This window comes from Gaeumannomyces tritici (assembly GCF_000145635.1).
Source record: "Gaeumannomyces tritici R3-111a-1 unplaced genomic scaffold supercont2.2, whole genome shotgun sequence".
Lineage (NCBI taxonomy): Eukaryota > Fungi > Ascomycota > Sordariomycetes > Magnaporthales > Magnaporthaceae > Gaeumannomyces > Gaeumannomyces tritici.
The window spans coordinates 1,649,120-1,663,474 of NW_008804546.1; the positions used below are offsets into that span (position 1 = coordinate 1,649,120).

The following is a 14,355-nucleotide window of genomic DNA, read 5'->3' on the forward strand; positions in this document are numbered from 1 at the left end:
CGGCGGCGGCGGAGGCGGAGGCGGAGCGTGAAGCACGACGGCCACGCGGTCGACGGCGCCATCGGCGATCTGGGCGGCCACGGCATCGACGGCGTCGCGGACCCAGGCGCAGACGACCGGGTGGCGGTTCTGCTGGACGGGCAGGTTGAAGGCCCTGGCGGACAGGAAGGTGCGCGCTGGGTAGATGCCGCGGTAGTAGAGGATGTTGTGGACCGCCACCGTCAGAAAGGAGTCGAAGGACCGCAGCAGGGTGTGCGCGTACGGGAGCGGGATGACCGAGGGGTCCTCTCCTCCTGGCGGTTGTAGCCCGCCCGCCGGCAGACGCACCGACATGTTGTCTTTTCTTTCTTTTTCTTCCTTTTTCTTTTTTATTCTCCACTGGTGGCTTCCCGGATCTTCTTGTTTAGGTAAAGACTGAGATGGCAATCTGCGTTGCCTTGCCGGGGCTGAGGACCAGGGTGCTTTCACCGGGTTCGGAAGCTTGCCGGACCAAACATTTGCCTTTGTCGTTTGCTGACGCGACGCGTGCCATTGGTGGCACGAAAACACGTGCGGCTTTTAGGTGCTGCGCGGGGTTCATGTTTCAACAGCTCGAGCACCGCAGCCAAGGTCAAAGTCCCCACTGTCGCGGGGGTTTATCCACCAGTGTCGCATCATCGGGAGCGGGCAAGTGCCATTGATTGATTGACCCTGGGGCCCCCTTAAACCATGGGCAGGTGTCTCCATGCCGCCTCCTCCCTCAAGCCCTAAACTCGCAGCCCGCTTGTCGTGTTTTTGCCCATCTGGTCATCGCACCTACCCGCCTGATTCCCCAACACACCAGCACCCCGCCATTGGGCCGCTAGCACAAGTCGTTGGCGCTTGTTGGCTGCGTGAGAGCTTGTCCGCATACCGCTCTTTTGGCCTGGAACCCTGGCGATCAGTTTGCCGGCACTTGGCTCTTTTTGGTCCTCGCCACCGATTTTCGAGTGCCGTCTACTTTATTAACTATACCCCCCTCCCACTGATCCCAAGCGTGCGTGCGTGCATTCACGACGCTTCCGCGGGCTAGGCAACCCACCTTTTTATTTTTATTTTTTTTATCCTTGTGTTATTTTTCCTCGTGTTTTATTCCCCTTCCTCTCTGTCGTCATTTCTTTTAAACCCCCCGAGAACGGTGCCCGCACCGAAGCAGCCTTTCGCCATGGAGGAACAGCTGATTGTGCTGCTAGCCAACACCCTCGCCACCGACGACGTGCGGAAGCAGGCCGAGGTCGGGCTCAAGCAGGCCGAGGCGAATCCCGCCTTCCCGCTGTCGCTGGCAAACATCGCCGCCCACACGTCGGTCGACGGCGGAGTCCGCATCGGCGCCCTCCTGACCCTGCGCCGCTTTATCGCACGGAACTGGACCGAGGACGCAGACGACGAGGAGGACGACTCCCCCCGCGTCCCCGTGCCCGACCACGTCAAGGACCAGCTGCGCCCCAAGCTGCTCGAGCTCGCCATCAGCGACGAGGACGACACCAAAATAAAATCCAGCGTTAGGTACGCGTGGGCCAGGGCTCCGCGGGCGCCCGCCTGCTGATTTCCGGGAACTCTACTGACGGCAGCCCCGCCCCCGCCGGCCTCTCCATGTAGTTACGCCGTGAGCAAGATCGCAAACGTCGACTTCCCCGAACGATGGCCCCAGTTGGTCCCGACGCTCCTCAGCGTCATGCCTAATGGCACCGACAACCAGCTCCACGGCGCCCTCAAGGTCCTTAGCGAGTTCGTCGAGGAGAACCTGAGCGAGGACCAGTTCTTCTCTATGGCCAGGGACATCGTCAGCGCTGTCTACCAGGTCGCCCTCAGTGAGGAGCGCAAAGGCCTCCTGCGCGCCTTTGCCGTCTCGGTGTTCCGGTCGTGCTTCGACCTCCTGGATATGGTCAAGGACGATCACCCGAAAGAAGTCAAGGGCTTCGCCGAGGAGGCGCTCAGCGGCTGGCTGCCCTTCTTCCAGCAGGTCCTGAAGTCGCCCCTGCCCGAGAGCGCGCCGACCCCGGCCGGGGCGCAGCCTGACGCATGGAACGGGCCGGTTGCGCTCAAGCTGCAGGTCGTCAAGACGCTTCTTAAGATCAAGGGCGTCTTCCCATCGCTGCTGCTGCCTCATAGCATCACCTTCTTCCAGTTGGTGTGGGAGGAGCTCTCTAGGCTGGAGGCGCCATACGCAATACAGTACCTCGAGAGTGACACCCAGGGCCGCCTCCAGAACGCAGACAACATTCCTTATACTCTCGACTGGCTCGTGCTCGAGGAGCTGGACTTCCTCAACCACTCCCTGCGTGCGGCCCCGGTCCAGAAGGAGCTCGAGGCCCACAACACCCCCTGGGTCCTTGATATGATCAAGCTGATCGTCTCCTTTTCGCGCATCACCAGGGAGGAGGAGGAGCTGTGGGATATTGACGTGTCACTGTACCTCGCCGAGGAGGGTTCCATAACGGCGAACTACACGGCGAGGACCGCGTGCGGTGACTTTCTCATTAAGCTTGGAGAATGGCTCGTCCTGCGCTCCGTCGAGGCACTCTTCACATACACCAAGACGCTGTTCGCAAGCGAGGGCAGCGACTGGCGCACACAGGAGGCATCACTCTATCTGTTCACCATGCTGGCCACGGACCTGCATGAATGCGAAAAGGAAATTCCCGCCGAGGTTGCACAGGGATATCTGGAGCTGGTCAAATTTGCCATTGGTCGGACCGAGCAGCCGCTCCTCCAGGCCCGTGGCTACCTGGTCGCGGGCACTATAGCAAAGGGCTTCGCCCCCGCTCTTGTTCTGCTCGACCAGACCGTCGCCGCCATCACATCGGACCCCTCAGACCTCGTCAACGTCGCGTGCATCAAGGCGGTCGAGAACTTTGTCAAGTCTGAATCGGTTCCGGCCGACCGCCAGGTCCACATTCTCAAGGCCGTCGAGACGTTCCTCAACGGCAAGGATCTGCAAGAGCTCGAGGATGCCGATGACCTGCTCGTGACCCTGACCGAGTCTCTCCGCGCCGCCATTGGAATCAATCGGAGAGTGGTGTTGGCCCCTGATGTCAAGTCCCTGGACCTGCTGTTCCTCCTGGCCCAGCACGGCGCTCAGAACTACCAGGTTACGATGCTGGTGAACGAGGTCTTTGAGGAGATCGTCCAGTACCTGGCCACCGATTCGGCCACGTATGCGACACTGTGCACCCGGGTTCTGCCAACCCTCACGGGCGCCTTCAACTACGCCGACGTAACGCAGAATGAACCGCTGATAACAGTGAGCTGAGAGCGCCTGTCTTGTCGTATATTTATGTTGACTTTACAGCTTGCTGACTCTCGAACTCGTCACCCTTTCTTAGCTTGCCGCCGAGCTCGTCGCAGTTCTGCTCCAGTCTGGAGTCGAGCCTCTGCCCGCCGGCATCGTCGCCCAGCTCCTTCCTAAGCTTAGCAGGATTCTGATGGAGTCTACCGAAGGAGAGATCCTCAGACCAGGAGCTGAAGCGGTGAAGTATATGGTTATGCATGACCATCATCAGGTGTTTGGTTGGCACGACGAGCAGGGCAAGTCTGGCCTGGAAGTCTGCCTATACATCATCGATCGCCTGCTCGGCCCCTCCATCGAGGACAACGCCGCGTCCGAGGTCGGCGGTCTGGCGGCCGAGCTTGTCGAGAAGGCGGGCCAGGAGCGCCTTGGCCCCTACCTTCTGAAGCTGCTGCAGGCTGTTGCGACGCGTCTGGCCTCCGCCACGGCCGCTTCCTTCATCCAGTCTCTAATCCTCGTCTTCGCGCGTCTCTCGCTCTCTGGCGCCGCCGACGTTGTTCAGTTCCTTAGTGGAATCGAGATCGACGGACAGAACGGCCTGCAGGTGGTCATGAGCAAGTGGTTGGAAAACTCTACCTTCTTCGCCGGCTTCGACGAGATCAGGCAAAAGTGAGATCGGAGCCCCCGTACCAGATTCACCTTGCAAGACTGTCCAGGGCGTTTATACTGACCATCTCCGCAGCGTCATCGCGCTCTCGAAGCTCTATTCCCTCAACGATGCCAGATTAGCACAGTGCACTGTCAAGGGCGACCTGATTGTCGATCAGACTAGCGACAAGATCCTGACGCGGTCCCGAGCCAGGCAACGTAGGGCATCGCCACAACCACCATTTTTGGCAATATGCACGCCGATATGTTTGCGTTTCTGACTTTGTGGCACTTTTGTTCAGTTCCCGACAAGTATACGTTTATCCCGGCGCCGCTCAAGATTCTCAAGGTTCTCATCGACGAGCTCCTATTCGCTTCAGGCAAGCAGGCCGCGGCAATGGCTGCCGCTGATGCCGCCAAGATGGCAGAACTTGACGAGGATGAGGGTGACGACGGCTGGGAGGACGAGCCCGGCGTGCTGGACCTCAGCCTAGGAACCACCAAGAACGACCTCATGTCGTACTTTGAGGGCGGCGGCAACCGTGTGCGAGACGACGAGACGCAACAATACCTGACGGAATTCTTCCTCCAAGCGGCACGGGAGAACACTGCCGGCTTTACCGAATGGTACGCGCAGCTTACCGAGGAGGAGAAAGGCAAACTCAACGAGATCGCGGCGCAATAGGTTAGCGACCAAGCTCGGGCTCGGGCGCAGAGCAACGCCGGCCCAAGCATCCACGTTACCCAGCACTGAGGCGCATCATGCCGCCCTGCTGGGCGTGTCGGAATCAAGGCCTCGCAGCTATGAATCGGGCCCTCTTGACGCAAGCCCAGCTGAGAGGGGCTACCCCTTGTGGAGTGTGCATTATAATGCCAGCTGCGAGCCTCGCAGCTAGATTGTTGCTTGATAAGGCGGGAAGATGAGAGATGATCACGGACATGGCGGGACAAGCCACCTAGCCTCCGGCCTACCCCAATAACCTCCCCAGTCACTACCTAGCCAGTGTCGGCTACTCTGCTGGAGGTTGATATATAGAAGATGGGCCCTGGTTCTGAACATTGTTGACGTAAAGTCGAAACATCCCCGAGATATCACATCAATCATCCACTCCCCATCTAACTGTCACCCAGTGGGTAATACATGTTACCAGTGTGTACTTCATTAACCTTTTGGCCCGGTAGGGGGCGTGTAGTCTATCTGGTTCTTCCGCATGATGTTGTCACAGGGGCAGGAAGAGAGACTGGACAAAACTTTTAGCGGGGACAACGCAGCCGACAGGCCGGTGGGTTAAGTAGCGGATAGGCTAGGGTAACGGTCTTGATAGCCTGGCTGCTCGGATTCACAGTGGTTAGCGACGAAGAGGAAATAATGGGAAGACCATAACCATGATCTCATGACTACGACGCGGAAGTCCGAGGCAACGCTTTATGGTATTTATAATGAGTAATTGAGCTATCAGACCGGATACCTCCGTCCTCACGCCACATGACAAGGTCGAGATGGGGGGATGTCGGGAGCAGGTTTACAGCCGACTGGGCATCCTCGCGGCGCCGTCCAACCTGACGACAACGCCGTTGAGCATCGAGTTTTCGATGATGTGCCTCACGAGACCGGCGAACTCTTCGGGCCTGCCGCCCCTCTTGGGGAACTCCATGGCGCGCTCGAGCCCCTTGCGGACCTTGTCCGACATCTGGGCGGTCATGGCGGTCTCGAAGACGCCCGGGGCGACGACGGCGACGCGGACGCCGTGGCGGGACAGGTCGCGGGCCATGGGCAGGGCGGCCGAGGCGACGGCGCCCTTGGAGGCGGCGTAGGCGACCTGGCCCATCTGGCCGTCGAAGGCGGCGGCCGACGAGACCATGACGACGACGCCGCGCTCGCCGTCGGGGTCGGGGTCGGGGCCGCTGCCGCCATCCCCGCTGGCTGCTTGCGGAGGCGACGACGAGGTCAGGTGCGGGAGGACCTGGCGGACCAGGTCGACGGTGCCGCGGAGGTTGATGGCGACGACGGCGTCGAAGGTGTCGAGCGACAGGGGGTTGCTTTTGCCGTCGATGATCTGAGGGCAGGTGTTAGTGTGGATTGTTGGCTGGGTTCCCGCGGGATAGGTGAGGGAGGCAAGAGGGTATTCAAATTACCAGACCTGGGAAGCCGACGCCGGCGGCGGGGATGACGCCGCCCAGGGGTTTTGCCGCCTCGGCGGCCCACGCGACGGAGCCGGCCACGGCGGCGGCGATGGAGTCGGAGTCGGTCACGTCGACCTCGAAGAAGTGGGCCCTCTCGGGGCCGAGCTCCCGCACGAGGGCGGCGCCGTTGTCGGCGTTCAGGTCCAGCACGGCGACGTTGGCGCCGTGGGTGGCCAGGTCGACGGCGCAGGCGCGTCCCAGGCCCGAGGCGCTGTCATCTTGCAGGGCGTCGTCAGCGTGCGGTCTGTTGGGCATGTGATTCCGGCTCTGAGGGCCGTGCTACAAGTGTGGACTTACCCGCCTGATATGACGAATGTGCGACCTTGGATTTTCATGGTTTCGGGTGTTCAATTTACGGTTTCCTTCTTTTTTTTTTTTTTTGCTGACCAAAAATATGAAAGCGACAGCAAGTATGATGTAATGCAGTTATTTACATGGCCGCTTTAGGAGGATGAGAGATGACTACGGCAAAGTGAGGCAGGCGGGTTCAGGATCGCCTGTGCCTCGGCTCAAGCTAAATTAGGTCAGTCCGTTTTGGACCATGGTCGCTAACGCAAAGCGTCGGCAGCGCGCACATGCCAGGTCCCGTTGGGCAGCCAGGCAGCGCAGCCAGCCGACTCACAGCACCCCTCGATTGGCCTGGGGCCGTGCTGCTAGAGCAGTGCATGCGGTGTGTGCTCATGCTGCCCGCTTTGAGTGACTGCAGATTTGAACGCCAAGCGTTAGCGGGGGGTTGAGTGAATGGCCCTGGAATGGAGACCACTGTGGGTTGGTGACGCCCGCAAACGCGCGCCAGTCATCAATCACAAACCCGCCCCCATGATATCAAACGACAAAGCTAGGGCCGGGGCGCAGCAGGCATTGAGACGAGAGCGCCAATAATCTCCAATCTTCGCACCGACAACATAATCCAACCAACCAACTCCAAGCCCCGGCCTGCCAGAGCTTTGGCGTGTTTGCGATCACCACCTCCACTCCGACCGCTACTGAGTCGTACTGGGAACTTTTTTTTTGTGCTTATCTTTTAGTCCTTTTCCTCCGCACATATTCAAACAACCCAACTCACTGGCGCGTGTCCGGGGCCATTCAACACCGCCACCGAGGGGAAGAGAGCAACCAACCTAACCAATGCGTCGATAGTGCCACACCTACCTTTACCTTCTCCCTTCCGGACGCCCCTCGAGTCCAAGAAACCGACAGCCAAACACAAAGCCACCATGACGCGGCCGAGGCGCTCCTCCGCCGCGAGCGAGGACAGTACCTCGACGGCACGCGACCAAGTGAGATTTCCTCCTCCTCGCCGCCCGTGAGAACGAACCTGCCCGCCTGCGCCCCTCGGGACTGACCCATTTTGGCTGCCTTGCTTGTAGGAACTTGGGAGTATGTACGACTATCTGGCCAAGATCATCCTTCTCGGTCCCAGCGGGTCTGGAAAGTGAGTCGCCTCCCGATAAGCCCCTCCGCCTGTGTCACCGTCTGCGTGCCGTCTCGGCCATCCCAGACCCCCCGCCATCCGCCCCGCCCCGCCCCCGACTCGGCCGTGCCAGAACTTCTCAGTCAGCCCGAGTGCTAACAACATCTTCCTCCCCTCCAAGATCCTGCGTCCTGCACCGCTTCGTTAAGAGCGAGTGGCGCATCCTGTCGTCGCAGACCATCGGTGTCGAGTTCGCGTCCAAGATAATCAAGGTCGGCACGGGCGCCCGGCGCAAGCGGATAAAGCTGCAGCTCTGGGACACGGCCGGCACGGAGCGGTTCCGGTCCGTGTCCAGATCCTACTACCGCGGCGCGGCCGGCGCCGTGCTCGTCTACGATATCACCTCCCACAACACCTTCTCGGCCCTCCCCGCCTTCCTCAACGACGCCCGCGCCCTCGCCTCCCCCAACTTGACACTCCTCCTGGCCGGCAACAAGCTGGACCTGACCCAGGACGGGCCCTCGACCTCGACCAACGACCTCCTGATGGACGGCCACGGCACGCCCTACTCGGACTACTCGATGCACCCGCCGCCCACGCCGTCGTCGCTGTCGTCGTCGCACGTGTCGGCCTCGTTCGCCTCGTCGTCGGTCGCGGCCGGGCTAGGGTCGCAGCTCCGCGCCTCGGTGGCGCCCGAGGGCCGCGAGGTGACGCCGGCCGAGGCGAACCGCTGGGCCAGCGCGGCGGGGATCCCGGTCGCCGTCGAGGTGTCGGCCCTGACCGGCGAGGGCGTCGACGACGTGTTTGGGCGCCTGGCCCGCATGATCCTGACCAAGATCGAGCTCGGCGAGATCGACCCGGACGACCCCATGAGCGGCATCCAGTACGGCGACGCGGGGCCGTCGTGGGGCGGCGGCGGCGGCGGGAGCGACGTGGCCTCGATAAAGAGCTCCATGACGGTCGACGACCTGGGTGCCGGCGGCACCAGGAGACGAAGGGGTGCCGGCGGCAGGAACCGCAAGAGCGGCATGGCACTGCGTGAGTGGGAGGAGGTCTTTACGCTCAGCAGAGGCCGGAGAGGATCGGGGTGCTGTTAACCGATTCATTCCCCCGCGCCCTAACTGAATCTTTGGTGGTTATTTTTTTGTCCGGCTCTCTTTTCCCCTTTTTTTTCTCCTTCTCCCTCTGTGTGTCTCCTTCCCCGCCATTCGCTTGCTTTGCGTGCTTGCTCCTCGTTTGTTCGATCTTCTTTCTGGATGTGATACCTCGGGCCTGTATCAGTGACCTCTGATACAGGACCTTCATTTGCATTTCCCCCTTTCCTGCCTTTTCACCCATATACCTTGCTGCTCTTTAGTTCCTGGCCATATACATATGCATATTCATGTCGCCGTCGACACCAGTGTCTTGCGGTATTTTAGCATCAGTCGCATCATCATGTCTTTGTTCGTCACTTACTCCATTTCGGACATCATATCAGTTTCTCAAGCGAATCCGGACGACGTTAACCGTTGAATTGACTTAAATGATGGAATTTGACGTGTAACAAGTCGTATGGGACAGGACACGCGGCTACACCCTCACGAGCACATCAGAATCCCGATAAGATTTGTTTGCGACGACCGACTTTATTACCATGTCGGCAGTTTTGCTCACATGCGATGATGTATGCCGAGCCAAACATACAGAAGTCGATGCTTATTGCGCAACGGAGCTGTCTCGTCCGCTGGAGGACATGCTCCTTCCGTGGTTGGCGGAAGAGGCCACCCCCAAGGGAAATTCATGACGCGCCCAAAGGACCCACCCACGTGGCATCCCGCACCGCCTCTGCAAGGGGCAAAGACTACCGAAGACATCAGTTAAGCCTGTTTGGGATTTCAATAAGCGACTGCTTTTAAAGGCGTGATGTCAGTGAGCCGGAGCTTCAATATCGACCGTACAAACTGCCTAGGGATTCCATGCTTGAGCACAGCAGGATCCCCACCTGGGGCTCCATCATCCCACACCCAACCCCCGCATTATAGCGAGGCTCCCCTCATCCCCACGACATCCATTATAGTGGGGTACCTTCCACCTCCCCCGTGGAAGCCACCACCACCATGCCACCTTCCCCGCCCTTTGAGGAAGGAGTCGTTCGTCGAGTTGGGACCGTCCACTTTCGAGCCCACATTCCGAGTGGAGAGGACATGGATGGGCTAGGATAGCTTTGGCGACGTTCCATCCCGTATTCGATTTCTTGCTTCAAATAGGGGCCATCCTCCCCTCCAACCGCACTTCCGCCATAGGTCGTGCCTTGTATCATGACCCTGACGGCCTCTTTTACACCATCTTGACAGCCAACCCTCGCTTGTCTCCGTAATATCAGGCGTGGGCTGCTCAGGAGCTGGCCAACATTTCTCTCAACGCCGCACCCAAATGGGACACCCCGCGTGCCCTCATCGTCCCTCTCCTGGAAAACACCCCGAGGCACACACGGAGGCTCCGCGGAGCCTGCGTATGGCATGGCTCCATCTCGAAAAGTCATCCCGCTCGACAAGGGCTGGGAGTTTAGGCAGGCGGACAAAAAGGATGCCGAGTTCCTGCCCGTCGCCCAGTTCCCGACCAACGTCCACCTCGATCTGCTAGCCCATGGCCTGATTCCCGACCCGTTTGTGGGTAAGAACGAGACGGACGTGCTGTGGATCGGCGAGGCCCAATGGACCTACCGAACCACCTTCTCTACCCCGGCCCCGCCGTCGGGTAGCGACGGGGGTGCCCGCGCCGTGCTGGCGTTTGACGGCCTCGACACCTTCGCCACGGTCCTGCTCAACGGCGCCAAGATCCTCGAGACGGACAACATGTTCGTGCCCGAGCGGGTCGACGTGACGGGCGCGCTCCGGGAGGGCGGCGGCGACAACGAGCTGGTCATCCACTTCGACAGCGCCTACCTCAGGGGCTGGAAGCTGGTCGAGAAGTACCCCGACCACAAGTGGGGCTGCTGGAACGGCGGCAACTCGCGCCTGGCCGTGAGGAAGGCCCAGTACCACTGGGGCTGGGACTGGGGCCCGGCCCTGCTCACCTGCGGGCCCTGGCGGCCCATCGCGCTCGAGTTGTACGCCGGCCGTGTGGCGGATCTGCACGTCGACGTTGACGTGCCCGAGAGCCTCGACTCGGCCACGGCCGTCGCGCACGCAGTCGTCGAGGGAGCGGGAGATAAGGTCCGGTTCGAAATCTCGCTGCGCGGGTCTGTCGTCGCCGCCGAGACTGTTCAAGCCGTGCCCGTGGACTCCAAGGCTGTGTCCGGGGCGGCCTCGGCCACTTTCCACATCCAGAAGCCCGCGCTCTGGTACCCCATACGCTACGGCGAGCAGCCGCTGTACACGGTTAAAGCAATACTTTTGGTGAGTGACGACGAAACCTCGGCAGCAGCCGAAATCGACACAGCCTCGAAACGCATCGGGCTTCGCCGGGCCGAGTTGGTGCAGCAGTCGCTCACGGACCAGCCGGGCACGTCGTTTTTCTTCCGTGTCAACAACGTGCCGGTCTTCTGTGGTGGCTCCAACTGGATCCCCGCCGATAGCTTCATCCCGCGAGTCTCGACCAACCGCTACCGTGACTGGGTGAAACTGGTGGCCGATGGCAACCAGTTCATGATTCGGGTCTGGGGCGGGGGCATCTACGAGGAGCAGGCCCTGTACGACGCCTGCGACGAGCTCGGCGTGCTGGTCTGGCAGGACTTCCTGTTTGGCTGCGGCAACTACCCGACGTGGCCAGAGCTGCTGGACTCTATCAGGCGTGAGGCCAACGAGAACGTCAAGCTGCTACGGCACCACCCCAGTATCGTCATCTGGGCGGGCAACAACGAGGACTACTCCTATGCCGAGTCGGTAAAGCTCACATACAATTACGCGGACAAGGACCCGGAGAACTGGCTCAAGACGGACTTCCCGGCTCGATACATCTACGAGAAGCTGCTGCCCGACGTGTGCGCGGACCTGGTTCCAAGGACGTACTACCACCCAGGCTCGCCGTGGGGCGGTGGCGTCGAATCGAGCGACCCAACTGTGGGCGACCTCCACCAGTGGAACGTATGGCACGGCAAGCAGGAGAAGTACCAAAACTATGACAAGCTCGTGGGACGGTTCGTGTCTGAGTTCGGCATGGAGGCCTTTCCATCGGTGCGCACCATCGACCAATACCTGCCTCTAGGCAAGCTCGACCCGGACCGGTACCCGCAGTCGAGCATGATAGACTTCCACAACAAGGCCGACGGCCATGAGCGGCGCATCGCACTATACCTAGTCGAGAACATGCGGTACGGGCCGGACCCGCTCGAGCACTTTGTGTACTCGACACAGCTGATGCAAGCCGAGTGTCTCAGCTCGGCATATCGGCTGTGGAAGCGACAGTGGAAGGGCCCCGGGCGGGAGTACTGCAGCGGGGCGCTGGTGTGGCAGATCAATGACTGTTGGCCGGTCACGTCGTGGGCCATCGCCGACTACTACCTGCGGCCCAAAATGGCCTACTTTGCCGTCAAGCGCGAGATGGCCCCGCTGACGGTCGGCATCACGAGGCGCGAGGACAAGACGGCGCGGGACGAGCACACGCGCGTGTACGTGAAAAGGGTCATCAAGGTCGAGGCGTGGGCCTGCAGCTTGAAACTGGAAGAAGTCACGGTCGACGTGCTGCTCCGGGCGTGGAACGTGGAGACGGGTGAGCAGACTTACGAGGAAAAGGTTGCCGAGGGCCTGGTTCTGCAGGGCAATAGGTCAACCGAGCTCCTTTCACGCGAGGTGCCGTTGAAGAGCAAGGACGGATCCAGCACGGACAACAACGACAATCTGGAAGAGGCAGGTCGCACAGTGGTGGCCGTCTACCTGGTGGACGCGGCGACGGGGGAGCAGCTAGCGCGGTACGTCAACTGGCCTGAGCCGCTCAAGTACCTTCACCTGCAGAAGCCCAAGGAGCTGGCGGCACGGCTGGTGAGCGGAGGAACTGCAGTGGAAATTAGCGCTGAGGTGCCAGTCAAGGGGGTGGCACTCGAGAGTGAGGACGACGGGGTCAAGTTTGAGGACAACCTGATCGATATTGTGCCGGGCGAAGTTGTCAAGGTCGGAGTCAGGGGGGCAGACGAGGGGACGGTGGTGACGACGCGGTATCTTGGTATGCTGGACTAGCTTGGGCTGTGCCTACGCCTACATGATAGGGCGCCGGGGATGTCGGGGCTCGGAGTTAAGAAAGCTAATCGCTGGGATCTGATTATGCCGATGGATCGGGCTTCCATAGGTCATAGGTGGACACACACACTTATCTCAACCATCGCCCCTAACAGGTGGGGGCGACAAACGTGTGGGAAGCTGTTAGTCAGCCAAGCTTCGGGCTGTGTCCCATGGCCGCGCTAGCTTTGCGGGGTTAGCGAATCCGACCAATCGGCACCGAGTCGAGGGAATGACATAGTGCATTGACGCAGTCGTAGTGCGGGCCTGCTCTTTTTTTCTCGATTCGCACCCGCCGCCGCGGAGTTCCAGTAAAAGTCCCAGTGAATGCAAATCCCGTCCCGCCTCAGCTCGCAATTCTTATTTGCTCATTGTGATTGCATCACAACCCCAAACCCATCCCCTCGGTCGCCCTTCCCCATTCTTCCATACCTACTACCTACCATATCTACCCAGACCTCCCCACCACTCCCACCACGATCCCATAACAAAAGAGCAAAAGAGTAAACTCGCCTCAGCAATTACGCATCCCATCAGCCCTCCAAATCCGAAATGCAGCCCCTAAGAACCGCCCTGCGCGCCGCTGGCAGGACAGCACTGAGGCCGACGCCCCTGCGCCGCGCTCCCATCGCTGCCCTGCAGCTCCAGACCCGATCCTACCACGAGAAAGATGAGTGCACCTGAAGGAGGAGACGGGCCAAGAAAATGGGTGCAAGCCGAGCTAACATGGACTGTCGCCAGCTTCACTGATCGACCACTACACGAGGCCCCGGAACCCCGGGTCGCTGGACCGCAAGGACCCCATGGTCGGCACCGGCCTGGTGGGCGCCCCCGCCTGCGGCGACGTGATGAAGTTGCAGATCAGGGTGGACAACGGCACCATCACCGACGCCAAGTTCAAGACTTTTGGCTGCGGGTCCGCCATTGCGAGCTCGAGCTACCTGACGGAGCTGGTCAAGGGCATGAGCATGTAAGAGAGTCGTCGCCGTCCTTTTCGTGACCGTGCCAAAGTCGCAGTGACAGAAGCTGACCGAACGCCGCACACACAGAGAGGACGCCGGCAAGATCCGGAATACCGACATCGCCAACAACCTTCACCTGCCCCCTGTCAAGCGTAAGTCTCTGGAGGAGCCTTTTTCCCACAGAGCTACCCGGCGCTGACACTCTTTCTTGCACACAGTTCACTGCTCCATGCTCGCGGAGGATGCCATCCGCGCCGCCATAGCCGACTACCACACCAAGAACCCGCCCACGAACCTGGCAGCGACCGAGGCCAAGACGCTGGACAACTAGACCGGTCAACCAGATTTCCGCACTAGGTAAAGCTAACACGGGATCAAGAACATCAAAAAAAAAAACACGGACAAAAATAAAAATTCAAAGAAAAAAGATGGATGCCATGTTACTTTGGAATAAAAGTACATAAATACCCCGGAGAGATATAGGAATCAGGCGAGTCTGTTGGGAACAAGGTTCAGTGGAAGGGTGTCGAGTTTTCGCATTCAGGCATTGGTATTTGGCGGCAGGAATCGACGGCGAGTCAAGGCAGCAGGACAGTGTGCACTGGCGCGGTTCAAGCAAGGCACAAATTGGAATCACAAGACTCACCTATCTCCGCTCTACGATGTATCTATCTAATACGACAGCAGCAACGAATGTAGCTGCAA

General features: G+C 60.1%; 7 protein-coding genes across 7 annotated transcripts in view; 5 read left to right on the forward strand and 2 right to left on the reverse strand.

Annotated features, from left to right (window-relative positions):
• Nucleotides 1-333, reverse strand: part of GGTG_03076 (hypothetical protein) — a gene marked incomplete at its 5' end in the record, with an annotated part of 3,380 nt that extends 3,047 nt beyond the window's left edge. The window contains one exon of the mRNA XM_009220854.1: nucleotides 37-333. Coding sequence (XP_009219118.1) covers nucleotides 37-333 — 297 coding nt within the window. The remainder of the gene's footprint in view (nucleotides 1-36) is intronic.
• A 418-nt stretch (nucleotides 334-751) lies between these two features.
• GGTG_03077 (hypothetical protein) lies at nucleotides 752-5,401 on the forward strand. The gene is made up of 5 exons (XM_009220855.1): nucleotides 752-1,524; nucleotides 1,618-3,262; nucleotides 3,345-3,916; nucleotides 3,990-4,114; nucleotides 4,198-5,401. The coding sequence occupies exons 1-5, from the start codon at nucleotides 1,184-1,186 to the stop codon at nucleotides 4,578-4,580; spliced, it is 3,066 nt and encodes a 1,021-aa protein (XP_009219119.1). The 5' UTR covers nucleotides 752-1,183; the 3' UTR covers nucleotides 4,581-5,401.
• Nucleotides 5,308-6,460, reverse strand: GGTG_03078 (3-hydroxyacyl-CoA dehydrogenase type-2). Its single transcript, XM_009220856.1, has 3 exons — nucleotides 6,377-6,460; nucleotides 6,032-6,290; nucleotides 5,308-5,952 (listed from the first exon to the last, which is right to left on the reverse strand). Exons 1-3 carry the CDS (start codon nucleotides 6,412-6,414, stop codon nucleotides 5,419-5,421), a joined length of 831 nt encoding a protein of 276 aa, XP_009219120.1. The 5' UTR covers nucleotides 6,415-6,460; the 3' UTR covers nucleotides 5,308-5,418.
• Nucleotides 6,461-6,818: 358 nt separating this feature from the next.
• Nucleotides 6,819-9,138, forward strand: GGTG_03079 (hypothetical protein). The gene is made up of 3 exons (XM_009220857.1): nucleotides 6,819-7,359; nucleotides 7,450-7,514; nucleotides 7,675-9,138. Exons 1-3 carry the CDS (start codon nucleotides 7,297-7,299, stop codon nucleotides 8,588-8,590), a joined length of 1,044 nt encoding a protein of 347 aa, XP_009219121.1. The 5' UTR covers nucleotides 6,819-7,296; the 3' UTR covers nucleotides 8,591-9,138.
• An 856-nt stretch (nucleotides 9,139-9,994) lies between these two features.
• On the forward strand, nucleotides 9,995-12,649 carry GGTG_03080 (hypothetical protein; the record flags this gene model as incomplete). Its single annotated transcript, XM_009220858.1, is given in 2 exon segments — nucleotides 9,995-12,084; nucleotides 12,097-12,649. 2 exon segments carry the CDS (start codon nucleotides 9,995-9,997, stop codon nucleotides 12,647-12,649), a joined length of 2,643 nt encoding a protein of 880 aa, XP_009219122.1.
• Nucleotides 12,650-13,240: 591 nt separating this feature from the next.
• Nucleotides 13,241-13,981, forward strand: GGTG_03081 (iron sulfur cluster assembly protein 2; the record flags this gene model as incomplete). Its single annotated transcript, XM_009220859.1, has 4 exons — nucleotides 13,241-13,362; nucleotides 13,455-13,658; nucleotides 13,738-13,802; nucleotides 13,869-13,981. 4 exons carry the CDS (start codon nucleotides 13,241-13,243, stop codon nucleotides 13,979-13,981), a joined length of 504 nt encoding a protein of 167 aa, XP_009219123.1.
• Nucleotides 13,982-14,312: 331 nt separating this feature from the next.
• The window catches only part of GGTG_03082 (hypothetical protein), a gene marked incomplete at both ends in the record, with an annotated part of 1,211 nt that continues 1,168 nt past the window's right edge, over nucleotides 14,313-14,355 (forward strand). The window contains one exon of the mRNA XM_009220860.1: nucleotides 14,313-14,345. Coding sequence (XP_009219124.1) covers nucleotides 14,313-14,345 — 33 coding nt within the window. The remainder of the gene's footprint in view (nucleotides 14,346-14,355) is intronic.

Excerpts from the sequence above, each read along its gene's own strand:
- GGTG_03077 (XM_009220855.1), top strand. The coding sequence starts at position 1,184 with ATGGAGGAACAGCTGATTGTGCTGCTAGCCAACACCCTCGCCACCGAC. Across the intron at positions 1,525-1,617 it reads AAAATAAAATCCAGCGTTAG|TTACGCCGTGAGCAAGATCG; the intron begins GTACGCGTGGGC and ends CTCTCCATGTAG. Across the intron at positions 3,263-3,344 it reads AGAATGAACCGCTGATAACA|CTTGCCGCCGAGCTCGTCGC; the intron begins GTGAGCTGAGAG and ends ACCCTTTCTTAG.
- GGTG_03078 (XM_009220856.1), bottom strand. The coding sequence starts at position 6,414 with ATGAAAATCCAAGGTCGCACATTCGTCATATCAGGCGG. Across the intron at positions 6,291-6,376 it reads ACATTCGTCATATCAGGCGG|CGCCTCGGGCCTGGGACGCG; the intron begins GTAAGTCCACAC and ends GCAAGATGACAG. Across the intron at positions 5,953-6,031 it reads GCGTCGGCTTCCCAGGTCTG|ATCATCGACGGCAAAAGCAA; the intron begins GTAATTTGAATA and ends ACCTGCCCTCAG.
- GGTG_03079 (XM_009220857.1), top strand. The coding sequence starts at position 7,297 with ATGACGCGGCCGAGGCGCTCCTCCGCCGCGAGCGAGGACAGTACCTCG. Across the intron at positions 7,360-7,449 it reads CCTCGACGGCACGCGACCAA|GAACTTGGGAGTATGTACGA; the intron begins GTGAGATTTCCT and ends CCTTGCTTGTAG. Across the intron at positions 7,515-7,674 it reads GGTCCCAGCGGGTCTGGAAA|ATCCTGCGTCCTGCACCGCT; the intron begins GTGAGTCGCCTC and ends CTCCCCTCCAAG.